At 39.1% G+C, this 25,529-nt stretch overlaps 2 protein-coding genes across 8 annotated transcripts in view; one reads left to right on the top strand and one right to left on the bottom strand.

The window, feature by feature from the left end:
* The window catches only part of KCNIP4 (potassium voltage-gated channel interacting protein 4), a 1,310,185-nt gene extending 1,307,559 nt beyond the window's left edge, over nucleotides 1–2,626 (top strand). For 2 of the 3 annotated variants that reach the window (XM_018049335.1, XM_018049334.1), the window contains exon 8: nucleotides 1,153–2,625. In XM_018049335.1, coding sequence (XP_017904824.1) covers nucleotides 1,153–1,200 — 48 coding nt within the window. In that variant the 3' untranslated portion in view covers nucleotides 1,201–2,625. Of the gene's footprint in view, nucleotides 1–1,152 lie in introns of all 3 variants that reach the window. The other variant, XM_005681464.3, reaches the window with a different exon arrangement.
* Nucleotides 3,544–22,710, bottom strand: PACRGL (PARK2 coregulated like). Of its 5 annotated transcripts, none has more exons than XM_018049331.1 (10): nucleotides 20,208–22,710; nucleotides 19,297–19,364; nucleotides 19,025–19,179; nucleotides 17,718–17,785; nucleotides 14,876–14,966; nucleotides 12,088–12,222; nucleotides 11,902–11,970; nucleotides 11,509–11,616; nucleotides 7,356–7,436; nucleotides 3,544–4,306 (listed from the first exon to the last, which is right to left on the bottom strand). In XM_018049331.1, the coding sequence occupies exons 2-10, from the start codon at nucleotides 19,346–19,348 to the stop codon at nucleotides 4,250–4,252; spliced, it is 816 nt and encodes a 271-aa protein (XP_017904820.1). In that variant the 5' UTR covers nucleotides 19,349–19,364; nucleotides 20,208–22,710; the 3' UTR covers nucleotides 3,544–4,249. The 5 variants fall into 5 exon arrangements, with proteins under 5 accessions (XP_017904820.1, XP_005681518.1, XP_005681517.1 ...); XM_005681461.3 differs by having other exon boundaries at nucleotides 22,421–22,710; XM_005681460.3 differs by having other exon boundaries at nucleotides 22,458–22,710.

The raw sequence follows: 25,529 nt of genomic DNA, 5'->3' as shown, positions 1-25,529 counted from the left end.
TTCTTTCCCCAGAACTAGAATATATCTTGTCTATCATATCTTCCAGAGATTTAGAATTCCAGTATGGCCAGCAGTGTATCACTGACCAAATTTATATCCAATTTCTAATATAAACACCATTGCTTCAGTGTATGTGAACAAGATATGTCTTTGGCTCAACAAAATAGTCACAAAATTAAACAGCAGAAAATCCTCCCTGAGTAAAAGTCCACGTGGTTCTCCACAATCTGGTGGCAGACCAGATTTAGCATACCTAGAATTATTTGACTTGGTATGTGGGTAGAACAATTAAAGAGTTTTAAAAATAATTTTGGAGACAGAAAGTTTGCTGGTGTTTTACTCTAATTATTTTCAAATTGATATACTTTCCCTTTTCTGATGCCTGCTTGCTTTTCAACTCATATTTCAATGTCATGGTCTCTCTGAATTAACTTGGTGACATCAACCTGCTAATGGCGGTGTTACCTGGCCTCCAGCAGTGGATGTCATCAGTTCTGCTACCATTTTCCATTACTATAAATGGTCACAATCTCCAAGTACCCCATCATCTGTCCCCTTAAGTTTCAGAGGAATATACTAAACTGCAGATACTGGGCAATGGTTTCTTCCAAACAATCCTTTCCCTGGCATTGAGAGACCATTCCTTTCTAAATGTTCCTAAAGGTCACAGATTTATCTCTAAGAGACTCAGAAGGACAGATGTAATTACTGCCAACCCATCTCCTAAATCCCAACTTCCAAGCTTCATGAAGTTGACTCTTAGCTCACATACAAACCCTGTCTCCTTCCATTAGTACAAGTCCCTGTGATTTGGCCTCTGATGACCAGATACGGCAGTTTGCATTGCTCACTTTGTATACGCTCTGTGCTACCTCTCCAGTTTCCGTACTGGCATTCTAATTGGAGAAATATCCTCTCTTATCACCAAGTCAGAGCTAAATAGGTCTTTAAAGCTTGGTGGACTCAGCAAAACATAAAATGGGCTCTCCATAGTCTCAGCATGGAAAATGGATAGAAGCGTATTTACATTTGCAGACAGTATTTGAACATTTGGCACAGGAGGTTGGTGGGGGCTGGCGATCCTTAGAGGCAAAATAGTGCACTTTCCTTTACAGATATGGTGAATTTCATTCCACTGTTTCTCCCTTACAGGATGAAAACATCATGCGCTCCATGCAGCTCTTTGAAAATGTGATTTAACTTGTTAAATACGTCCTCAAACAGACAAATGTGAACGATTCTATCACACAAAGCTGGAGCTACCACTTTTAGCATAGATTGCTCAGCTTTACAATGAGGCACATTATGCAAACAAGCTTTGTTTTAATATAAAGCAACCCCCAAAAGATTTCAGTTTTCCATTTATAAATCTGCATCCTTTTCATAATGCCACCGAGTCCATGGGATGTTCTAAGTCATTTCATACCCTGTGAATACTCAAAAGGAATAGAATCTGGCATATAGTTTTATTCATTCTTTAGCCATGTGATTATTGAAGCTTTCACATTATTGGTGATTTTAAAATATCAGTGTTTTTTGCTACTCACTTCTATGTATTCAGCCCCAGGATTTTAAACGGTTTTCTAAAATAGTAGCATCTGTACTTAATTTCCAGCTATTAGTTTCCATGTTTGAATACTGTAATTCCAGTTATACTTTAAGTAAACAAGATTACTATAATTGGGGGAAAACACACACACACACACACATAGTCCCGGTTTCTCTGGATTTGCTGCCTTCTGTTAAGATATTCATTTATCTGGCATTTTTTATAATGCAAAACAAATTATCCCAGAAGCCCGCATATGCCTAATAGAGCTTATTTAATAAGCACTTCTCAGTTTTTCATAATACATATTATAGCCAAGGCCTACATGATATATGTAATTTTGGATTTGTTCAATCCTATAGGTTGACTGTTTTCTGTCACTAAGTGGAAGTCCAAGAAGGTGTGAAACAAAGCGAGGATGTCCACAGGCTTATGAAAAGGGTCAGGACATCTGTCCTCTACTCCATGGCAATGCTTAGCAAGTTCATTCTTAACCGCATTCAAGGCCTATTCCATCCTGACTCCCTCCTGGCACCTTTACATTATGCGCCATTGAGGGACAAAGAAATCTCGGCTACCCCAATGCCTACTAGATACAAACAGCAAGCAGAATTCACTTTGAAAGCACTGATTCCATTATATTAAGCACTAGAATACCCAAATTTAGTAGAAAATGAATATAAATGCTAAGCAACTCCTCTGGATTGTATTATGATTTAGCTCATCATAAAACTCCAATTATTCAGATTATTTTTAATGACCTTAAGCCAAAATCATAAAGCTGCCACAGTATTACTAAAGATACACACACCTTCCTTGTTTTGCAGAAATATCACCAAGACCAAGAGGCTAGAGTAGGAGGAAATTTGCAACTGTCTCTGCAACAATAAATCAGGTATCTATTCTGGTGTAGACATAGGATGTTGAAAGCTGCCCTGCTATCACCAGTGTAGAAATTAAGAGTAGTACAATACATGTACACTGAACTTGGCCATCGCGTGTTTGTGTAAACTCAATGTGCACATTTTGTATTTCAAAACGAAAAAATAAAAGCAAATAAAATGTTTATAACTCTACTGTCTATGTTACAGGTCTTTATTTCAATAAATTTTATAATTGCTAGACTAAACACATGAAGTTTTTCTTATGGGATTTCTAAACTGTAGAGATCTTGGTCTCTGGGTGGTGCTAAAGTGCAAGGAGAGAGAGCCAGAGCAAGGCCAGTGGGCAGGCCGGCTTGGGAACTGATGGGGCCTGAGGATGTGATGGGAGTAGACTTGAGGGAAGAAGGGGTGAGGCAGGGGCCAGGAAGGACAGGAGACCTGAGGCGGAAGGAGCATCTCTGCAGTTAGCACTCTTTACAAGTCACTCAGATTTTAAATTACATCTGTGAGATTGCACCTGAAATGAGAATTATCTACACAAAGAGAGCAATCCACATGTCTGAGGAATGGAATAAAGAAAGGGTGAACATCCTTCTGGGATAGAATGTGAGACTGTGAACATGCTCAATCGTGTCCAACTCTTTGTGACCCCAAGACTGTTGCCTGCCAGGCTCCTCTGTCCACGGGACTCTCCAGGCAAGAATACTGAAGTGGGTAGTCATTCTCTTCTCCAGGGGATCCTCCCGACCCAGGGATCGAACCTGGGTCTCCCACACTGCAGGCGGATTCTTTACTGTCTGAGCCACCAAGGAAGCTCCTTCTGGGATGGAGCTGCTGCTCTAATCTCCATCTCTTCAGAAGGCTCAGTCAGCCTTGGACTTGGTGTGGCTACTCAGGGCCCTAAGGCTCTCCTCCTGCCCAGAAGGTGGAGGGTCTTCTTGTTTTCTGTTTCTCTCCCTCTACTCCTTTCTCTGTAGAAAGATCTAGAATCAGCTGTTATTACATCAACACTCAGAACTACACTTATAAGTAATACTTGAATAGCTTTTTCAACTAAGCTAATTATAAAACATAAGCAAGCACAACAAAATAACTGAATACATGTAAGAATTTTAAGATTTTAATTTCTGAATATCTTCATGTACTGAAAACCAGTATTTCCAGACTATGAAATAAACATATATTTACTTAAATACAATTAACACCTAAATTTAGGTAGTTTTAATGAGTTGTAATAAACAACCATACTTAAAAGAGAATTTACACATTAAAAATCTTTTTCTTAAAGTAGAATACTCTGGAAAGAAATTTTTTCCAAACACTCTATATTATAAAATACATACTTACAAACAATATAATTAACAGTGAATTCACAAATATTTGTCCACTATTTTAAACTCCCATAGACTTGATAAATATAAAACCCAGGAAATGGCAGAATGTCCAAAAGTAAGTACACAGGTACAAACTGACTGTATAAATGCTATATACAAAAGGCACCAGAAAATACATACAAACCTATCCACTGTGAACCCAATAACTGCTGTTCACACAAATCACAAAAATAAAGAAAAAAATTAACCCCACAAGATTGTACTATTATGGAACATTTTTAATAGTTTTCCATTATTAACCATTCTTTCTTTTTGATGAAAAGCTTGTACTATGATTCGGCGGACTTGTGTATACACCCATCCAAGGCCAGTAATAATGAAGGATGGCTGTGATTTACAAAAGAATAAACTGAAGTCACTCTGAACAGGTTCTGCAGATACCCATGGTCAGCGTTTAACACCTGTCATTCAGGCTCCTTTCTTCAACAGCATATGGAGCAATATGTCGGAATTTTAGATTTGATGATGATAAGGCTTCCCTGTCAACAGAAAAAAATTTTAGCCTCATTTGTTATCATGCAGCGTTCCCCTAAGAGGTACTATGTTGATAGGAGTGTGCCTAAAATAATGTTCAAAGCTCCAAACAAACAAACCAAATAGCATGGGAGCAGGATGATGGAAAAAGAAACAGAACCTTTTTCCTGAGTTAAATAGAATATAGGTTGTCTCTTTCTGTGGTTTAAAAATATTTAACTAGAAAAGTAGTTAGAAACCAGACTACCAGTTTTTTAATCAATCTCTAGCCAATCACTTCCCTATCAAACCTGGGGCTCATTACTTTTCTATACCTCAGTTTCTAGCTCTTTAAAGAGGGATAACAACAAAATCCACCTCTGACGGCTGTAGCAAAGATTAAATGAATCTAATGCCTAAACTGTACTCAACAGAGTACCTATCATGCAGTAAGTTCTTACTTGCTTGATAAAGATCAGGATGTATATTTGTAATGTACTTTCTCAAGACATACATATACATCATTTAAAAAGAAAACTGAATCAGGCTAAGAATGAACCAGTTTCAATTTAAGGCATATAGTAAACTGATGAGTTATAAGAAAAAATCGTCATGGCTGTCTGTAAGTAATATTTCTATTTCCCCAGAAGTTGAGTCCTCTGATCATTGTAATACACACGAGCCCTAAGAAATAAGAAACTATAATACTGAGAAGACTGTCTCATAAAGACCCACCTCCAATATTAAAAGATATAAACATTGAAGTTTTTAGAAAAGGAAGAACATCGTTAATTTCATGATGGAATATAAAGTCCCTAAACTCCAATACTTTGGCCACCTGATGCGAAGAGTTGACTCAGTTGAAAAGACCCTGATGCTGGGAAAGACTGAGGGCGGGAGGAGAAGGGGACGACAGAGGATGAGATGGTTGGATGGCATCACTGACTCAATGGACATGGGTTTGGGTAGACTCCGGGAGTTGGTGATGGATAGGGAGGCCTGGCATGCTGCGGTTCATGGGGTCGCAAAGAGTCGGACACGACTGAGCGAATGGACTGAACTGAAGACAAGTACAATAATAATTGTCATGGGACAGTCTTTGATATGTGATCAAAACTTTCTATTACATAAATTTTTACTAAAATACTATGTAAGACATTAGAAGGAGGGAAAAAGAACAGAAAAAGTCTGAGGGAATACCCAACACTTAATAGTTTTTATAACTTCAAAATCTTTTTATTCTGTATAAACATGACTAAAAACTAATAAGATGCAGTGGCAATAAGAGAACATCTCTGCTAGCTGTCACTGGGATCCTTGAATTGGTCACCTACATCCTCTGTATTCCCCCATTTCTAACCTGTGCCTGCGTGTATGCTCAATCATGTCCAACTCTTTTTGACTCTATGGACTGTAGCCTACCAGGCTCCTCTGTCCATCGAATTTTCCAGACAAGAATACTGGAGTGGGTTGCCATTTCCTCTTCCAGAGGATCTTTCTGACCCAGGGATCAAACCTGCATCTCCTATGTCTCCTGCATTGGCAGGTGGATTCTTTACCACTGAGCCACCTGGGAAGCCCATTTCTAACCTGTATTTACTCACAAACTGTCCCCTCTTCCACACATACCCCCATGAAATCTAAGGTGCTGGGCTGCCCTTTTCTAGTTGCCCAGGCCCAATATCAGGCCACAGGATGTGTGAAAACCATCTGCAGAGTTTCAGATTGAAAGTCTTGCCATCATTATTTAGCATCTGTTTATTTGCATTCCAGAGAGGACGGGGCAAATTATTTCTCATTCTAATTCTCAGAACAGCAAGCACATTTATAAGCAAGAAGAATTCCTTTCTGTGCTGGGAAGGGATACTGGACTGACTAGGGTATGATTCTGTGCATTTTAACAAGGTGTCTGAAGGTTAACCCTCTGCCTCGACTCACACAAAAAGAAACCCATTATCTAGTAGCCCAGGGATTGACTTTCACATTATAAACTTTACCCTAGAACTTCATCATGAAAAAAAAAAATCAATTTAAAAAGTCACTGAAGTTGGTCAAATTAAGTAATTTAGGCAATGCTTAAACTAAAATATCTGCCATATTAAAATTCTATCGATCATGTAAATTTTCTTTATAATCAAGTACCTAGAGCGAAATTGAGTTCTGCAATGTTAATCCCATGCAACTCTGATTAAATGTAACATCCAAAACATGGCTGAATCACTACATTATGGAAATAATTCCAACACTAGAATATTTGAATACATCTTTCAAGTGACGAAAATTCAATCAACCCAGTTATTTGACAACACAGAGAGTAATGAAATCCCTCGCATCCTGGTACCTTCCTGCAAGTAGACTAGTTGGCTAAATCACTCCCCTGTGTGCACGTACACAGGTTCAAGCGAGCACACGCACCTTCCAGACAGAACAACCCAGCCACCTGGGAATCTCATCTCTACCTTTGCTTACAGACAGACTTCAAGCTGTTCAGAGAGAAAAGATGACAAATAAAAGGAAAAAAATCCCTACTCTTTCTTCCTCTTAGTCCTTTTTTTTTGAACTTCCCAATGGTACAAGCAAAAACGTCCAAAACACTTTAAACAAAAAAAAAAATCTGGAGGGCTGTTCTACAAAGGAGTGTTACACGGTCAACAGTGAAAAGTGCACAGGCCCTACATTTATACAACCTGGGTCTGAATCCTTGTGCTTAAAAACGATGTGACCTACTATTAATATACAGCATAGGGAACTACATTTCATAGTAAGCTGTAAGGGAAGAGCATCTGAAAAAAGTTTATATATATATATATGTACGGATATATAGCTGAATCACTGCTCTGTACACCTGAAACATGACATTGTAAATCAACTATACTTTAATTAAAAAAAAACAAAACAAAAAAAAAACTGAGTGACCTAGGCAAGACAGAAACTCTGAGCTCTAAAAAGAGAATAATAATATTAACTCCACACAGTTACTTGAGCCTGAAGTGAGATAACATGTTATATGATCAATTTTATAATATGACTATAATTTTTAGAAACTACGGTTTATGGGGAATAATGCTCACTTACACTTCCGCCATGCTGCTCCAGCTTCTGTAATGCAGTGGTGATTGGTTCTTTGAATTTCTTGTCCCTTAATCTCTTAGAAAGCTTTGAAAATAAGATTAAAAGAATGAAATGATATAAAAAATAACACTATTCATCATAAACATTAGTAAACATTCACTAATAGGCTAACTAGAAATAATACCATTGAATCTTTACTATAGAGTAAGCATATAAACACCACTTATTTTGTTTTAGATTGCAAGGCTTCTTTTAGGAAATATAAAAACTTGCATAGAATAGATGTCACTGTACCTGTTTAAAAAGATGGATTTATATTATTTGATATAATACCAAACTTACAGAATCTGCTCCAGAATTACCATACTGTATAAGTATTCTAGAGTAAGGTTTCTAAGAAATTACTCTTTCCCATTCTGTAATTTGTAAGACCATCTGGAGGACTATGGTGGAAAGCTAAGCCTCTAAAGCACATGTGTTTCCTACAGTCAAAAATGGAAGAGACAACAAAGAACAGAGCATTTGCATGAATAATTCACTAACAGTGACAGGCAGAAGAATCCAGCTAAAACCCACAAGATCACCTAAAGCCCCCAGCTACGTCCTGAAGGTCCCTGCTTGGACAGGCAGGGAGCTCTGACTGAGATGAGAGCAAGCACAGGAGTCAGAACAACAGGAGCAAAGAGGGAAACCGTGCGGTTCAGGCCCTCAACACAACTCCTTGCTGTGTTCTCCCACCAAACATCTGCAGCACTCACCCAAAAACCTGAACCTTCCAGCCAGAGCAGGACTTGCTCGTGGCTCCACTTTCTGCGGGAAAAAATGGGAGCCCAGGCAAGAATTCCTCATCACCAAACACTTAGCAAGCCCCTGTCTTAGAGCTGGTTTCTGGTTCTTCGTCTTTCCAGGTCTGAAAGTGACCAGGACAACTCCCACCACTGAGCACTGAGTAACGGGTTCTTTCAGCCAGGTCATCGAAGGTTACGGAGGGTCAGAAGAGACTCCCAGAAAGACAAAAAATGTGACAAAAGCAGTTCTAAAAGGGGGACAGAAAGTGCTTATCAATGTCCTGGGATGAACAAGGAAAAGTGCCTCTTACAGATCTTAGGTTCGTTTTCTTCAGATCATGTTACCCTTGGACAGATGACCACAGGCAGACCCACAAACCACCACCATCTCATCACATATACCCACTGAAGTACAGATTCTCAGCCCCACAGATTACTTTATCAGACTCTCAGGACAAAGGTCCACGTTCTGCATTTCTAGCAAGATTCCCAGGTGATGTATTTATTTCTTCCTTCAAGTTTGAGGATCACTGTCCTAGGGTCAGTGAACAGTCTCTCAGAGTTGAAGCTCACAAAGGATATGACTTATTTCATATATGAAGAAAATCAGTTGTATGTACGTTCAGTAACTGGTTTTGAAATTTTTTTCCTAGAAGAGCCCTTTCTTCAATTAAATGTCTAATGTAGAAGTCTGTGAGACATGAAAGTGCAGCCTTTCTGGCTGAATGGGTGAGGTGGGGAGAGGAGGGAGGAGGAGCAGCTAGCAACTCAGTGGTCCTCACCATGTGTGGCTTACAGACCAGGGATGAGCCCCTACATATCCTGTTTCCAGGGCCCTCTACTCCTTGGAATCTCGCGAAGGTGTGAAGGCCAGTGTGGTAGCTAGGTCTGCCCAAAGTGTTGCCACCCCAGGAAGGGAGGAGGCCCTTTCAGTCAGTTCTTGTCTTAGGAAAAGCAGAGCTCTGAGGAGGTATGTCAGTGACTGAAGATAAACGCTACTGTACCTCTAAAATCAGTTAAGAGAGTTTAACCATAGATCTAGTCTCCTCCCTCCACCATGGTGGGCAGGGCTGGGAGGCTGTTAGGAAGCTCCACTTCCAGTTAGGGGAAGGATCCTTTTCTTTGCACTTCACTTCCTCTTTACCTCATGCCAGTTCTCTCAGCAGATGTCCTTGCTACGTATTTCTCCCCCAAAACAAAACCAACCCCCACAAGGGCAGGGGGCATGCGTGGTTTTGTTCAGTATCATATTCCCTGTGCCTCAAATAATACCTGACACAAAATGGGCGGGTAGAGAGCAGCAGATTTATCTTAAACTGCTGATTGTCTGAACCAAGCAATCTAAAATTGATTGATTTTCATGGCCATCATCAAAAAAATTCACAAACAATAAATGTTGGAGGGGATGTAGAGAAAAGGGAACCCTCCTGCACTGTTGGTGGGAATGTAAACTGATATAGCCATTATGGAGAACAGTACAGAGATTCCTTAAAAAAACAGGACTAAATCTACCATATGACCCAGCATTCCCATTTCTGGGCACATAACCTGAGAAAACCACAATTCTAAAAAACACCTGGACCCCAACATTCATTGCAGCACTATTTACAACAGCCGGGACACAGAAGCAACCTAGATGTCAATCAACAGATGAATGGACAAAGAAGATGTGGTGCATACATAAATGGAATACTACTTAGCCATAAGAAGGAATGAATTTGAGTCAGCTGTAGTGAGGTGGATGAACCCAGAGCCTGCCATACATTGTCAAGTAAGTCAGAAAAAAAAATAGATTGTATATTCATGCATATATATGGAATCTAGAAAAATGGCTCTGATGAACCTAGCAGAGAACGGACCTGTACACAGACAGGGGAAGTGAGGATGGGACAAACTGAGAAAGTAGCACTGACATGTGTACACTGTCATGTGCAAAATAGACAGTGGGAAGTTGCTGTATTACACAGGGAGCCCAGCCTGGAGCTCTGTGACGACCGAGAGCAGCGGGATGGGAGGAGAGCGGGGAGGCTCAAGAAAGAGGGGAGATATACATATAAAGGTTTGGTCTTGCGCTCCTGGATGGAAACCTCTAAACTCTTGGACGGTCTTGCCAGGTAAGAGTGACTTTGTTTACCTGGGGCCTTGGGCCACACCAGATAGTCAGTGCTAACAATGTGATTTACAGTCAGGGCCTCCAGGCACCAGGTACCAGCTCAACTTCTAGAGGCTGGAGACCAAGGTCAACGAGGCAGGCAGACAGTGATGTCATGTGACAAACGTCTAATGAGAACCCTGGACACCCAGGCCCCAGTGAGCTTCCCACCCTGGCAATGCTCCATGCTTGTTGCGACACACCACTGCCAGAAGCCACAAGCGCTGGCCCCCCAGCTCCACCAGAGAGACAACCAGAAGCTCCACACCCAGTCTCTTCTGGCCCTGCTCTACGCAGCTCCTCCCTTGGGCAATTTCAGCCTGTATCCTTTCACTGCAATAAACTGCAACACTGAGTACCAGCTTCTCTGAGTTCCATGAGTCATTTCAGCAAACCTAAGGGTGGTCCTGGGGGCCTCCTGAACTGCAGAGTATCCCAATTTAGGTTGTGACAGGGTTAAACTCATAACAGGAAAATGTCTCAACCTGAATCCTGCTGCTGCTGCTGCTAAGTCGCGTCAGTTGTGTCTGACTCTGTGCGACCCCATAGACGGCAGCCCACCAGGCTCCTCTGTCCCTAGGATTCTCCAGGCAAGAACACTGGAGTGGGTTGCCATTTCCTTCTCCGATGCATGAAAGTGAAAAGTGCAAGTGAAGTCGCTCAGTCGTGTCCGACTCTTCACGACCCCATGGACTGTAGCCTACGAGGCTCCTCTGTCCATGGGATTTCCCAGGCAAGAGTACTGGAGTGGGGAAGCCATTGCCTTCTCCAAACCTGAATTCTAGAGACTCACTAAAAAATTACAATGTAAAACAAAGGAAAAAGATGAATAACATAGCTCTGGCAACATCCAATTCCACAAGAACACTTATAAGCTCTGCTTAGAATTCATAGATGATCCACATAGCCATGAAGACCTCACACTGTTCATTAATTTTTGCCCATTCAATTCTGTTTACTTTTATCAAAACTCTACATTTGCTCATGCAGATGCTTTCCATTAAAAAAACAAACAAACAAACAAACAAAAACTGAAGAGACTATATTGCCCATTGGTAAAAATGTTTAAGAACAACTAGGTCTGATGTCTATACTTGTTGGTTACGATGATGAGGTTTTTTTCAAGGCTTTGAATCATTTTGATGATTAGTTTGAAGCCATTACATCAGAAAACGATACGTACACACAAGCCCTCTCCAATCTTTCCAGCACTTACACTGGTAAGCAGGTGTTTCAGATGGTCGTTGAGAGAAGGACCAACGACGACACTTAACTGCACCAGAGCATTCAATCCTCTTTCAAACACTTCATCATCCACGTGGACCTGGGGAGGGTTGGGTGGTTCATGGTACACAGACAGGGAGGGAAAGGGGAAAAGCAAGGATGGACAAGGAGAAAGGGTAAGCAGGTGGAGAAAAAGTGAACATTCAATATTAGAAAATGACCAACCAAACCCAGGATTTAAAAAAATAATCTTTAATACAGGACATCTAGAAGCAAAAAATAAACTTGGGTTGACTGAAACATTAAATAAAATACATTGTAGCCTACAGAAAGACTGACTTCAGGTTCATTATTTTCTCTAACTACTCAAGATGTCCCTCTTTACCTTCAGTACATCTTCTAAAGGTATCTTCCAGTAAGGAATCATCTGGCCCTGAAAAGCAGTGGCCGAATTCTGCACACACATTGAAATCACAGGTAAAGAACAAATTTGCATAATATTTGAAAGGAAAAAAAAGATGTAAAATATTCTAAATGTACTGCAGAAAGTCTAAAGGAATCAAGGACATACCAGAGCTGCCTTCAGCACAGGAATCAGTCTAGGAAGCAAAGGCACAGCTTTCTCAAGAGCACCTGTGACCAAAAGTAATTCTCTAAAACCCTCCTTTGACACAAAGGTGTATGGATGTTTAGTCTCTCTCAGACCCTGCCAAAACAAACAAACAAAAAACAGATTTACTACCCATTACTCATGTAAGTGAAATCAAGTTTTAGTATTATTTTCCTATTTGTGAAATATAATTTCAATCATTACAATTTTAATTAAACTAAGAAGTTGTGGAACATGGGATATGCATGAGACAAAAAGGATCTTTAACCAAGAAGGAAAGGAAAAAAAGTAATAAGAAAAAAAATAAAAGGAACAGGGAAAAGCAAAGGAGAAGCAAGGAAAAATAAATGAAAAAAAAAAGAAAAAAAAAGATGAAGGAGGATGAAAGAGAGGAAAGGTAAATAAAAAGAAAGAGAAGAAAAAAACTTACTATGATACCAAAAACATGTTGTTTACACTCCCAAACACTGCCAGAAATCACAACAAATTAGTCTAAAATCTATGCTACTAAATCCCACTTTATAACTGCAAAATGTTGGACTCCCTACCTTAAAGATGACTTTGCAACTTGTTTAATGAGTCTCTAAAATATTATATCTCCTTCACATTGAAATACTAAGATACTTAGAAGACAAATCTTATACTATGTTTAAAATGCATTGTAAGATTTCAAATGCCATTTTTAACATCAGAAAGTCAAACAAAAATATGGGGGAAAACTGGACTCCATGCTTCCACTGTGAGGGACAAATGTTTGATCCTTGATTAGGAAATTAATCCTGCACGCCTGCATGCCATATAGCCAAAAAAAAAAAAAAAAAAAACCCAAACAAAACTACCTGCTTCTAAATGGTGATGAAACACTTCTTTTCCTACATGCCGTCATGCTTTTGAAAACTACGCTGCCAAGCACACTGGCTCCACAGAGCACAGATTCTACGGTCTTGGGAGCAGCCCTATCCTGTTCATTTTAGAGCTGAGGAGCCTTAGGTCAAGGGGAAATGGATTCAGTAGTAGTGGTTCTGTCACTGCTTCGCCATTATTAAATGAGGAGAGGGGAAAGAGAAAAGTTTACGCAGGGCAGAAATAAAAACAGTGGTGTTTGGAAAAACAGATGTTTAAAAGATTGATTCTATAAGATCTAAACTAAACTCAGAGTTCCTTTAAGGATTCCTCAAGTCAAAGCACTGCCCCCATCTTATGATTAGCTACAGTATGTTTTCAAAGGTATCACTATAGTTTTGATTCATCTAAAAAATCGTGTGCTACCATATATAAAAAGTTTAAAACTCAAAAAAGAACTAATGAAATACAAACATCTTTAGTTTGTAACACAAAGTTTAAAAGAGACTGATTAAAATTTAATTTCAAAATAGGCTATCCATAAAAATATACTATTTCTTACACCAAAATACATTCTGCAGGCTGAGGTACAAATTAAGAAAAGCTAAGACCTAAGATAAGCTGGTAGTCTTCAGAAGTAATTGATGCCTGTGTGCTAAGCCCCTTCAGTCATGTCTGACTCTGTGACACTATGGACTGTAGCCCGCCAGGCTCCTCTGTCCATGGGATTTACCAGATAAGAATACTGGAGTGGGTTGCCATTTCCTTCTCCAAGGGATCTTCCCAACCCAGGGATTGAACCCACATCTGTTACATCTCCAGCATTTGCAGGCAGGTTCTTTACCACTAGCACACCTGGGAAGCCCCAGTAGTAACTAATGTGTCCATTTAAAAGAGTAAATAAACTTGGAAAACTGAAGGAGGAATTAGAAATTCTAAGCATTCACTACAATTAAGATATCTCAATCAGCACAACTGTCTACTTTTTCAGCTCTGCTGACATCTGGCCCATCCCACAAGTTTTACAGGAAAAGCAAATGTTTCTTTGAGTGAAGCAAAAAATAATCTGAAATTTTTCAGTGTCATATCTTTTGGATTCCTGACTACTCTATGACTTATCCCAGAGGCACTGCCAATTCAGATTAATACCATCAAGGCTCTACTGTAAGGACTTGCTTCTTAACAGCAACAAGAACAAAAATGATCCTGAAGTCTTAAAGAAGACGAGTTAAGATTACGTACAACTGGTTAATTCATTTCTCAAATTCTGTCTCTAATTCTATACATTTATAAATAACATTCACAAAAGATATCTCTGACTCACTTCAGGCTAATACTCTGCCAACTTTGTTCCTGACACAAATGTCAATATAAAGGAATATATGAGAAGTTTTTCTGAAATCCTCTACAAAAATCATCTCTATGATATTTTACTTTAAATGTACAAGAAGGCAAAAGCCCTGAAAGTTACCCAAAAGAATGTTTAGGTAGTTGATATCAGTTCCCTAAGAAATATATCATATTAAAGGTGACTTAATATAGGTGAAAGGTTCTATAAGGAAACACCAAACAGTCGCTGTTCACTGATTCTAGTATGAGTTTAAATGATGATATCCTCCTGATTTGACTAGTTCAATATGATTCCAAGCACTTTAAATTAAGTATGAATATTTTATCTACTTATCTACAAATCCCTGTGCAGATTAATTTCATGTTTATAAAGCTGATTAATCAGTTTCTAAGAAACATATACCATTCATAATTAGTTCCTAAGGAAGTGTGGTGTTTTAATATATGTTCTTTGGCTTTTATTTCAAAAGTAAAGAATGAGATTTACTGATGAGTTACAAAATAACATTTAATGCAATTAGAAAAAATAAACACTCAGGAAAGATAGGGTATTTACCTCAGCTAAAGTAATAAGAAGAGGATCGAATGGAAGCTTTTCAGGAGGACATTCCCACTGTAACCTGTGTTTTACTGAACCATGGACCAACCTAAAATACAAAAGTCACTGAACGTGATAAGAACAAGAGACTTATATACTAAACAGTGATTAATCAGGATATACATATTCTTTCTCCACCATAACCATATTAGAAGTATCTTGTAACACGCAGAAACCTCATGACTTTAAAAGATATTACAAAGGCACCTTATAGAGCAATAATTGCATATTTACAATCCTACAAATTCCTACCCTTTTAACAAAATTGTTTGATGACTAAACTACACATCTCCACATTTGTTAAGCCTACAGTTTTGGAGTGCTATTTGCGTCTTAATGCAAATGTTACATCTGTCCTAACTATAACAAAATAGTTAATCCATAGACAAACCAATAGCACACCTATCACAAAATAAGCAAACAAATGTGATAATTAGAAATAATGTATTTTTTCATAAGCAATATTAATTTTCAGGTACGTATTTTGTGCATGCTAAGTCACTTCAGTTGTTTCCAACTCTGTGACCCTAGGAACTGTAGCCTGCCAGGTTCCTCCATCCACGGGCTTCTCCAGGCAAGAATACTGGAGTGAATATTTACTGCAGCACTGTTTACAACAGCCAGGACATGGACGCAACCTAGATGTCCATTAGCAGACAAATGGGTAAGAAAGTTGTGGTACATATACACAGTGGATTATTACTCAGCTATTAAAAAGAATGCATTTAAGTCAGTTCTAATGAGGTAGATGAAACTGGAGCCTATTATACAAAGTGAACTAAGTCAGAAAGAAAAATAGCAATACAGTATATTAATGCATACATATATGGAATTTAGAAAGATGATAATGATGACCCTATATACAAGACAGCAAAAGAGACACAGATATAAAGAACAGACTTTTGGACTCTGGGAGAAAGAGAGGGTGGGATGATTTGAGAGTATAGCACTGAAACATGTATATTACCATATGTGAAATAGATGACCAGTCCAAGTTTGATGCATGAAACGGCACTCAAAGCTGGTGCACTGGGATGACCCAGAGGGATGGGATGGGGAGGGAGGTGACAGGGGGTTCAGGACGGGGGGACACATGTACACCCATGGCCGATTCATATCAGTGTATGGCAAAAACTACCACAATACTGTAAAGTAATTAGCCTCCAATTAAAATAATTAATTAAAAAAAAAAAAGAATACTGGAGTAGGTTGCCAAGCCCTCCTCCAGGGGCCTGGCCCAGAGATTGAACTGGTGTCTCTTTCATCTGGACTAGCAAGTGAGTTCTTTACAACTAACGACACATGAGAAGCCCATATATCATTTAACCTAAACAGAAATAATCTAAAGGAAAGCCAGCTTTTATTTCTGTTAAAGAGAAGAAAACTGAGGCCAGGAATATGCAACGGCCCATGCAGGGTGAAAAAGTGGTAGCTCCTTGAATTAAAGTCTCTGCTGTTGCTGCTTTTTTTAAAAAAAAAAATCTTAACAGCCTTTATTGAAGCAGAACTTGAAATAAAAATGGACACTGTGAATACAGTGTAAAATTTGGTAAGTTTTGATGTATGAATCCATCCATGGAAACATCACCACACTCATGCCAGAGAATTTATTCATTACACCCAACTCCTTTTGTAATGTTCTCAACTTGGCACCTTCCGCTGCTGCTGCTGCTGCTGCTAAGTCGCTTCAGTCGTGTCCGACTCTGCGACCCCACAGACGGCAGCCCATGAGGCTCCCCCATCCCTGGGATTCTCCAGGCAAGAACACTGGAGCGGGTTGCCATTTCCTTCTCCAGTGCATGAAAGCGAAAAGTGAAAGGGAAGTTGCTCAGTCGTGTCCGACTCTTAGCGACCCCATGGACTGTGGCCCACCAGGCTCCTCCGTCCATGGCATCTTCTAAAGAACACGAAAGTGTTATTTTCATAATCCCAAGAAGCCTAGGCAGCACTGTTTTCACATTTTTAGCAATAATAAATTCTCAGAGTGGGGAGAAGGTATAAGACCTTTAAAACAGTTTCAGTTCAGAATGTAAATACAAAATAGTAACAATAATAAATTTAAAAATGCCTCCTGAGCTTACTTTTCACTCCTAGCACTCCAAATCTGAAAATATCATTAAAAAACTACATTTCTTTACATTTCAAACACCAAAAAGAATGCTATGATTATTCTTTCCACAATGAAAATAAAATGTTCTATCATCTACAACAGGTTAAAACTGGATATACTTAGAAGAAATTAATGTTTCTCAGTAGTGAACTCTTAAAAGCATAGCCCTCTATTAGTGACCTGCATTGCTTTCTTTAAAATAGCTTGATGTCTACCCAGAAAGAATACAAAAATTACATCAAAAGAAAAACAAACAGCTATACTACTCATTAAGAAATATAAGTTCAAATAAAATTTGAAATATCTGATTTCTGAAATATAATTCTAAAATAACAAAACAACTTCACTGAATTGTCAACTTCCAGTTCAGACAAAAGGGATTATTTATCTGAAATTTCCCCAAGCCTATGAATGCTTAAACTGTTTTAGAAACTGTTTTAGTCAACTTCTTCAATTATCTGGTGGTTTACTATAGATTTATCAATTATTCTCTTTTGGAATTAAAATTATTTTTTTCAACAGTGTCCCAGGATCTATATCAATCCAAAAGACAAACTATGAATAAATAATTCACCTTTATTTCAACCTTCCTAGTAAATAAAACTTTCAATACAGTTAAAATGAAAACTGTATTGATTTTACTCAATTATTTTGAATAACATAGTCAGTTATAACTTGTATTGATCTTACCTGCAAGGAATACCTCCCTTAGAGTAAATAGCTGCAAAGGCAGAAGGGGCTCTTGGCTGTTCACCAAACTAAAATTAAAAAAAAAAAAAAAAAAGACAAGAATATAATAATTATTACTATCATCTCCACTTAGTGATACCTAATCAATTTCAATCCTGCTGAGGTCAAAGGCAAACAGACATCCTGCCTTTCAAGCCCACCAAGCTTGTATCATTCTACTCAGAAAAATGATCAATCCTCTCCACATTTTGTATTTCCTTTACCCTTTGTTTCAGAGGCTTGGAGGTAGCTGAAACCACATAGAAAATAAGCATACTATAGATAAGTATTTTAAAATCTAAACATTATAAACAAATACAATAAAGATAAGATATCTTTCCACCCCTCCTCCACTGTGACCTTTCAAAGTGAAGGCTAAATGGAGAAAAGGTGTACACGCAAAGTAGATTCCTGCATATCACATACGTCCTACTTGTCCTCCATTCAAATATGTACAGTCAGGATGGTCAAAGAACCTAAAATTTCTTGACGCTGCAAATGACAAAAAGAAGCAAAGGGACACAGAAGCTTAAACTATTTTCCATTTTTCTTTTATAAAGTCAGACAAACTTGCCTTTGGATAGTTCATTGTACCCTTGCTTAAGTATCTGCTGTATTCTATCTGCCATCGAAGTCTGTGTCTCAGCCACTCTCATAATCCCCTTTAAAGGCTGAAACCATCATCATCTATGCAAGGCTCGACCAAACACCATCTGGTGTTGGAGCACAAGTGTGTTTACTTTGTGGATAAACTGACCTAGAAACTTACAGTTATGTACTTTTAATGTATATAAATCTTATATTTGTTAAATGTGATTAATCTGCTCTGAGAAAGCAAAAGAAAGCGGAATTCTGGTGGAGCTAATTTGCAGGTCATAAAGAAATGGTCAGAGGTCTTTATGCAACTATGAAAGCATGTAATTCATTCTAGGCAATGGAATTAGAAGGTTATTCATTGATATTGGGAAGGACAATAATCACAGTAAATTTTAAAAGAAATAAAGCTGATATGCAATTTATTTTATACTCTACAGTACTCATCCATGAATGTGATATGACATACCAAAGCCAACTGATTTCTAGTTTACACCTTCTCATTCCCACACTCAGTATTACCTCCATTCTTCATCATGATTACCATATGCCTTCCTTCACAACTAGTTTAAAACTAATAAAAGAAACGGGATACCATTCAGAATGGCTCAACAGTATATAAAAGTCTAATACTTTGGAAAACCTACTAAGTCAGGAATCTCTTTTGTACCTACCGGGTTAATTGTTTTAGGGTTAAGTTTATCACTTGGTCGAGGATGAAGTTTTCTTGCAGATTCTGGAGAACTGGTTGATGATGAAGATTTGCTTTGTTGAACTCTAGTCCCATGTTTTACTTGTGCACTTGATGATGTCCTTTGATCACAGTTATCTGAAAAAACCAGAACATCAACAAAAAAGAAGTGAAAGCTCACCCTGCATTCATCCGTACAAAACAGTGTGTCATTAACAAAATATACCTCTTCATTTAAAAAGCAACATTCTGTACCTGTAAGTCTGTTTCTCATCTGTACGCCCCTATGGCACTCTGATTTCTGCATGGCTTCTCCTTTATTCCTGCAGTTACATGAAACTTGATTTCAACATTGTTTCTGGGGAGGAGGATTCATTAACAATGTAAAGTCCAAACCTAACAGAGTAGGAAATACAGTAAAAGCGCCACAGAAAATGTATGGTATGGAGCAAAATGCCTAAAAAGGCAGTAAGAAAATATGAAAATTATCAACTTTAATAATACCAATAACAGTAAATTAAAAAGCATCTGTCACGCCAATGAAATTTTTTTTAAAAATCTGTAAGCAAAATGTATAAAAATACGCATTTTTCCATTCAAACAGTCCAAATACATTTTTAGAAACTCAGTTGTAATCCTCTGGCCATATACAGAAAATATAGAGTAGATTTCTGGGGAAAGTGGTTGGCACGTCCTGTACTGTCTCCACTTTCTCTGGCCTCTGTATTTCCAGAGTCCCAGTGTTCACATCTGCATATCAAGTGCTACATTTCCAGTGACGTAATGAACTCGCCTACTAAACGGACCCCTTAAACTTAACATCACCCAAACTGAGGTTTTCACACTGAAGTTATGAACTGCCTGTCAGTTCAAAGTACCACCAGTTTTCTGATCTCTCAGGCTGAAAAATGCAGGATCTCTATTGTCTCCTTTTCTTCCGTTTCCCACACTCAACCCTACAGATATGATCAATGTGACATGATGAAGTAGAAGGAGCTCTGGGCTCAGATTTGGGACTGCCTCTCCTCTTTACTAATCACAGGTTTATGAACCGAAGCAGATTGTTTAATCTTCCTAAGCCTTGATTTCTTGAGCTCTGAAAATGGGGGAGATACTAATCCTATCAAAGCTATTACTGAAGGTTAAAGAAGATATGTCAAGCTTACCCAGTGAATGATGGTTCACTTCTCCCTCTCCCATAATTCCCTCTTTGCTAACAGGCGGTCTCTAATTTGTAGCCCTTGTTTTCCTGCCAAATCAAATTATTTCAAAGAATCTTCCACCACACCCAGACTTATACACTCAACTGCCCGCTGGTATTTCTAGGTCTAGCTCCAAACCCAAGTTCCACGCAGGCTTTCCTGATAATCAGTTTCTCAAATGCACGTTTCCACAGCACTTGGATTTCTGCCTCGCTTCCTTATTTCTCCTTGATTACTCCATTCCCCCATTTACATGACGCTCCAAATATTCTTCCATTAGAGTACTTCCCACTTCAAGTCTTTAATATAGTCATTTCTCTATAAGATCTTCTCTTAAGGCCACATAGATGTAGTCTTCTACTTGTAAATGACAGCTTTTCAAATATCTGGGGACACAAATCACAACTCTTTAGTTCTCTCTTCTTCAATATAAACATTGATGACTTCTTAAACGAGTAATAACATGAGATTATTTTAATTGACTTGACAAATTAGAAATCTTTACAAGGAGGGCAAAGTTCCATGTAATAACATCCAGCCTCCAAATATTTTAAATACAATGTGACCAGATCAAAGTACCCTGCCAAGATAAACTAAATGTAAGATTATTTCTGTAACAGAGTAATTTTAAATTTCGATTTCCTTAATTTGATATGCTGACCTAATTTTCTCAGCCTGCTACCAGCAGATGAGTTACTTCCCAATATCACACTTCACATTCATCCCCAAGGCATTTTCTAAAAATATAGTAATTATTAGCTCATTAAATTTGTTAGATCCTATCCTAAGCTAACACAGACTTTAATTATGACCTATTTAAAGTGCAACCTAATACTGCCATTCAGTGATTATTCAACAAGTTGGAATGACACAATTTCTATGTTCCTTTATGTCAAACAGCTGTTTCTATAAGGTACTAACTGGAAAGTGCTACATTAGATTTTGAATAAGTTCAAAAGACTACTGAAACTCTTCATTTGAAAAACATGTTAGAATATTGAGCTTCCAAAGGTTTTAAGTATACAGGACAGTTTTTATGTGTGATACAATTATGCAATTTTCAGCAACAATACCAAAACATACACACACACAATGATGCAAACATTTCCCTGTCCACTTCCAAAACACCTATGTTAGAACTTCTTTCCAAAATAGTTTTTCAGTTACTGTTAAAAGTATCACCCTTTACCTTACAGACAAATGAAGTGCACTCAATTTTTAAAAAATAATATCCACCTGGGAGCACACCATCACCAACAAACCCAGAGCATGAATTGTTTGTAAAAGGGAAAAAAGGTTAATTCATCTTACACTAGCTTTTTCATTAAATAACATGTGAGGGCGGTTAATGGTGGGAAGAAGTGAAAAAGTAACTCTTTTGTGTTATAAATATTACAAAGGATACCATTCAATCTTTTACAAACCAATATAAAGATTCTAAATAAACACTAGAATCTATTAATCCACTTAACCCCAACACCTAAACTATGTCACAATATCAAGAGAGCAAACAAATTAAGCAAGGCCCCACGGTGGACCCCTCATTTTTCACCTTAGGTTTCCTTAGATGCTGCGGGTCATCTACAAGGGGTTACAGGCATCTGGGTCTGTGCTAGGAAAGAGTACTTTTCTTTGATTGTTTTGGACAGCTCAATATATCTTATTTCTTTTTCCACGTACCTATTCTTCCCACACTTGCCTCTGAGACCACTGCACTAAACTAACTGCTAAATTCCAGAGACAGAAGTCACTTTTCTTCCTACTCTCTCATCTGGTGTTTGGAAGGTCCCCAAAGTGTTAACAGGAGCCCCACAAAAGAAGGTGAACTCCATCTCTAAAGCTCCTTCAAATTTCAAAGAATAGCGACACAGCCCAGTATTCACCTATCCCAACCCTTTTCACCATAAAGAAAACCCAAAGAGCCAGTATTAAGGGTCTTCATATTTCCTTTCCATTTCCCTAGCCTCTTCGCCTGCAACATCACACATTTCCCAATACCTAAGACCAGTCCAGGGCCGGGATGTTGTCAAAGTTAGAAAATGAGGACATGGAGAGGAAAACATGGAGAAAAAAAGAGTTGTGTTTCGCTTTTTTTTTTTTTCTTTTTTAAAGAAAGTCAGATAAGAGTGGGTAACGGCGCCAGTTTCAAATAAGGCAACTCTAAACCAAAGGCAGACCAGGAAGGGCGCGCTCATGGCGCTCAGCATCTCCAACCTCCTTAGCAGCGTGGTCCCGTGGCCATAGCAACTGATCAGACAGGAAGCCGCCTTCGCCGAGAGAATGAGAGTGGCACAGCGGATCCCCGCACGTGTGCAGCTCACCGCTCTAGGGACCCATTCCTACCGCTCCTCTTTCCCACCACGATCTGCACACCAACCAACCAGCACCCGCTGGGCCACTAGCCGCCGGTCCCGTCGCCGGCCGCTGGGGACCGGGAAAAGCAGGTTTCGCAGAGTTCCCGGATCTTGCGGCGCCGCGCAGTGACGTCACACGCACCCTGCGTCCTCAAGCCAATAGCATGGAGGTCGCAGAGTTGTGCGGGTCAGGAATGGTTGCCCTGGCAACGAGGCGCCCAGTATTGAAAGTGCAGCTCGCGAACTTGGCGCTCAGTCTCCAGTAACAAAGGGGTACCAGGAGCAGAGTATTTTCGGAATGATCGAGTCAAGGAACAAAGGAGAATACAGGTTCCTTGTACTACCTGCGCCGCAGCCTTACCCTAGTCTATGTATTTAACTCGTACGTTTCTCCGGCACACTTAGCTCAATGGTCTCCGTGTATTATTGCCCTAAATCCTCTAATAGCTGAAGACCCTGAACTTTCGCCCCAGTGTTTTCTACGGCTTAGGCCAGAGCCATCTGCCAGCCGAGCTGTGGAATTTCCTTTCCTGTCATATTTTACTAATTTATATGAAGACTCTGATGCTGGGAGGAATTGGGGGCAGGAGGAGAAGGGGACGACGGAGAGTGAGATGGCTGGATGGCATCACCAACACGATGGACGTGAGTTTGAGTGAACTCCAGGAGTTGGTGATGGACAGGGAGGCCTGGCGTGCTGCAATTCATGGGGTCGCAAAGAGTCGGACACGACTGAGCGACTGAACTGAACTGAACTGAACTGATGCTGTTGCAGTCAACTGTAGTGCAGGAGTCGTAGGAGACGCGGGTTCAATCCCTGGGTCCCGAAGATCCCCTGGAGTGGGAAATGGCAACCCACTCCAGTATTCTTGCCTGAAGAATCTCAGATAGAGGAGCCTGGTGGCCTCCATAGGGTCACAAAGAGTTGGACGCGACTGAAGCGACTTAGCACATGATACAGCCATACTTTAATTTTAAAATAAGTGTGTTTGTGTACCCCCATATTATTTCTATAAAATGAATACTGCAGGAAAATGCGTGTCCCCTGGCAACTGCGACAAAAGCATTTGGTGTCATAGAAACCAAACCCTTTCAGCCGTGTCTATTGTGTACCTTTCTAACGTCCTCTTTTTTGGTCAACCCATGGCCTTAACTTTTTGCTCAGGTAATATCTAACTCTACAGTTGACACTGTTTGAACACTGCAGGAAGTGTAATCTTTCCCCACCCCTGAGATGCCATGCTTGTTCTCTTAATTGCTGCCCCAGAAGCATTTTCACTAGACTCTGAGTTTCTTCAGGACCACACTGTGCCTTTTTTCATTCTGCTTCTCCATTTCTAGGGCATTACAATGGTGCCTCAGGAAATAACTCTTTAAATAAATGCACTGAACGAATGAATTCTGTGCATATCTAATTTATCTAATGTTCTGCAAAACTTGCATACAAGTCTATCTTAACTTTTAAAATTCGTTATATTGTATTTTCCTGTAGTCTCCACCAGACTGAAATTATTTCCATCACTTTCCTATCCCCAATATCTAGCCCAAAGCATATTTAAGTAATTTTTTAAGAAAAAAGAAAAGAAAATCCTATTTCTTAGCTATTTTCACCTTATCATCTCTCTTCTCTAGCTTCCTGAAGATTTACTGTATCACCTGCCCCTTTCTTCACTCCTAGCATCTTCAGTGGCAGCCTTGGCAGCACCTAGCTCATGATATTTTAGCCTCTTTGCCTGGAGTGTAAGAAAGTTGTACAAATATAGAAAAAAGTAAATGGATACCTACCAAGTACACACTGTATGTAGAACATACCATTAGATGTTGGAAAATCAATGCAAAATATAAAAGGAAAGTTAACTGATTATGAATTGCTGATTTTAGAATAAGTTCATGTAACTCCCTTTTCAATTCAAAGTTGAATTTAATTTCTTTTGCAGGTTTTCTTTCTGTCAGTAGAAGAAATTTACTCTTCTCCTTGGATTAAAGGAGGAATTCATTCCATCACTGTGGAAGGGTGGTGATGCTAGGAGGAGGGGGCAACTAGCCCTCTGTTGTTGTCTGCCTGTGCTGCCTTCTGCTGAGATGCACTTTCATCTTTCTGGTCCTCAGTCCTTCAGTCTCCATCCTTATGGAGAGCAAGTGCATATCTCTCCTTCGGGGTTCTCATTTAGAGCTAATTCTTTTCTTCTCCCAAGAACCTAGGAAATATTCTTTTCTTTCCAACTAAAGTAAGAGGAATCCACCTGTTGGGTTCCACGCTGTGGAGATCATGGAAATCTAGTGAAACTGCCTTTGAGTTTTGTCTAGACAGGCCGTGTGTCCATTTCTTCTGGTTTTGCACCCTGCTGGGATCAGAGGTAGCCAGATCCTTATTAGTTCTGTGACATTGCCCTGAGACCCGTATGGAAGGAGGGAAAGGCAAGTATGATTGGAGATGATCAGTTGGTCTGTAATTTGTACAAAAAGGAACAGAGTTTCTTTGAAGTAATTACATCAAGCCAATAATACGTTTGATATTTTCTTTAAAATGTTGTTGACTGAATACATCTAATTAAGAAACAGTCACAAGCGAAATACAAATCAAAAGACACTGTCTCTTTGCACTCAGATCTGGACCTTGACTTTGAGTTATGGTTTATTCTTCCAAATCTTCCAAATAATGACTAACTAATCCATTGAACATGATTTTTGAAATTTCAAAGCAAAAAATTTGACTCTTATCAGTTTCTTTTTATCATGACATGCCCCTTCCTGAGGGAATTAGCATAAAATACTGCAGCTGCAGTTGGCATGAAGTGGCATGGGGTAGCAGAAAATATTATTTTTGCAGAAACATTTTTATTATATTAGTTTATAATCTATTTGGTGATCTTCTATAGGATTTTTTCAGTTTTTAGATACCAGTCAGAATGATATACCAGTTTAAGAGTTT

The sequence above is a fragment of the Capra hircus genome, chromosome 6 (assembly GCF_001704415.2).
Source record: "Capra hircus breed San Clemente chromosome 6, ASM170441v1, whole genome shotgun sequence".
Classification (NCBI taxonomy): domain Eukaryota; kingdom Metazoa; phylum Chordata; class Mammalia; order Artiodactyla; family Bovidae; genus Capra; species Capra hircus.
The sequence above is the reverse complement of the archived record's forward strand: the minus strand, read 5'-3'. Positions and strand labels throughout refer to the sequence as shown.

What these genes read in the sequence shown, in the direction of transcription:
- PACRGL (XM_018049331.1), bottom strand. Translation starts at nt 19,348, where the DNA reads ATGCAGAAATCAGAGTGCCATAGGGGCGTACAGATGAGAAACAGACTT. An exon ending in AAGGGAGGTATTCCTTGCAG is followed by an intron (nt 14,967 to 17,717) that starts GTAAGATCAATA and finishes TTTGTATTTTAG; the next exon opens with GTTGGTCCATGGTTCAGTAA. An exon ending in TGAAACACCTGCTTACCAGT is followed by an intron (nt 7,437 to 11,508) that starts GTAAGTGCTGGA and finishes TTATTTTCAAAG; the next exon opens with CTTTCTAAGAGATTAAGGGA.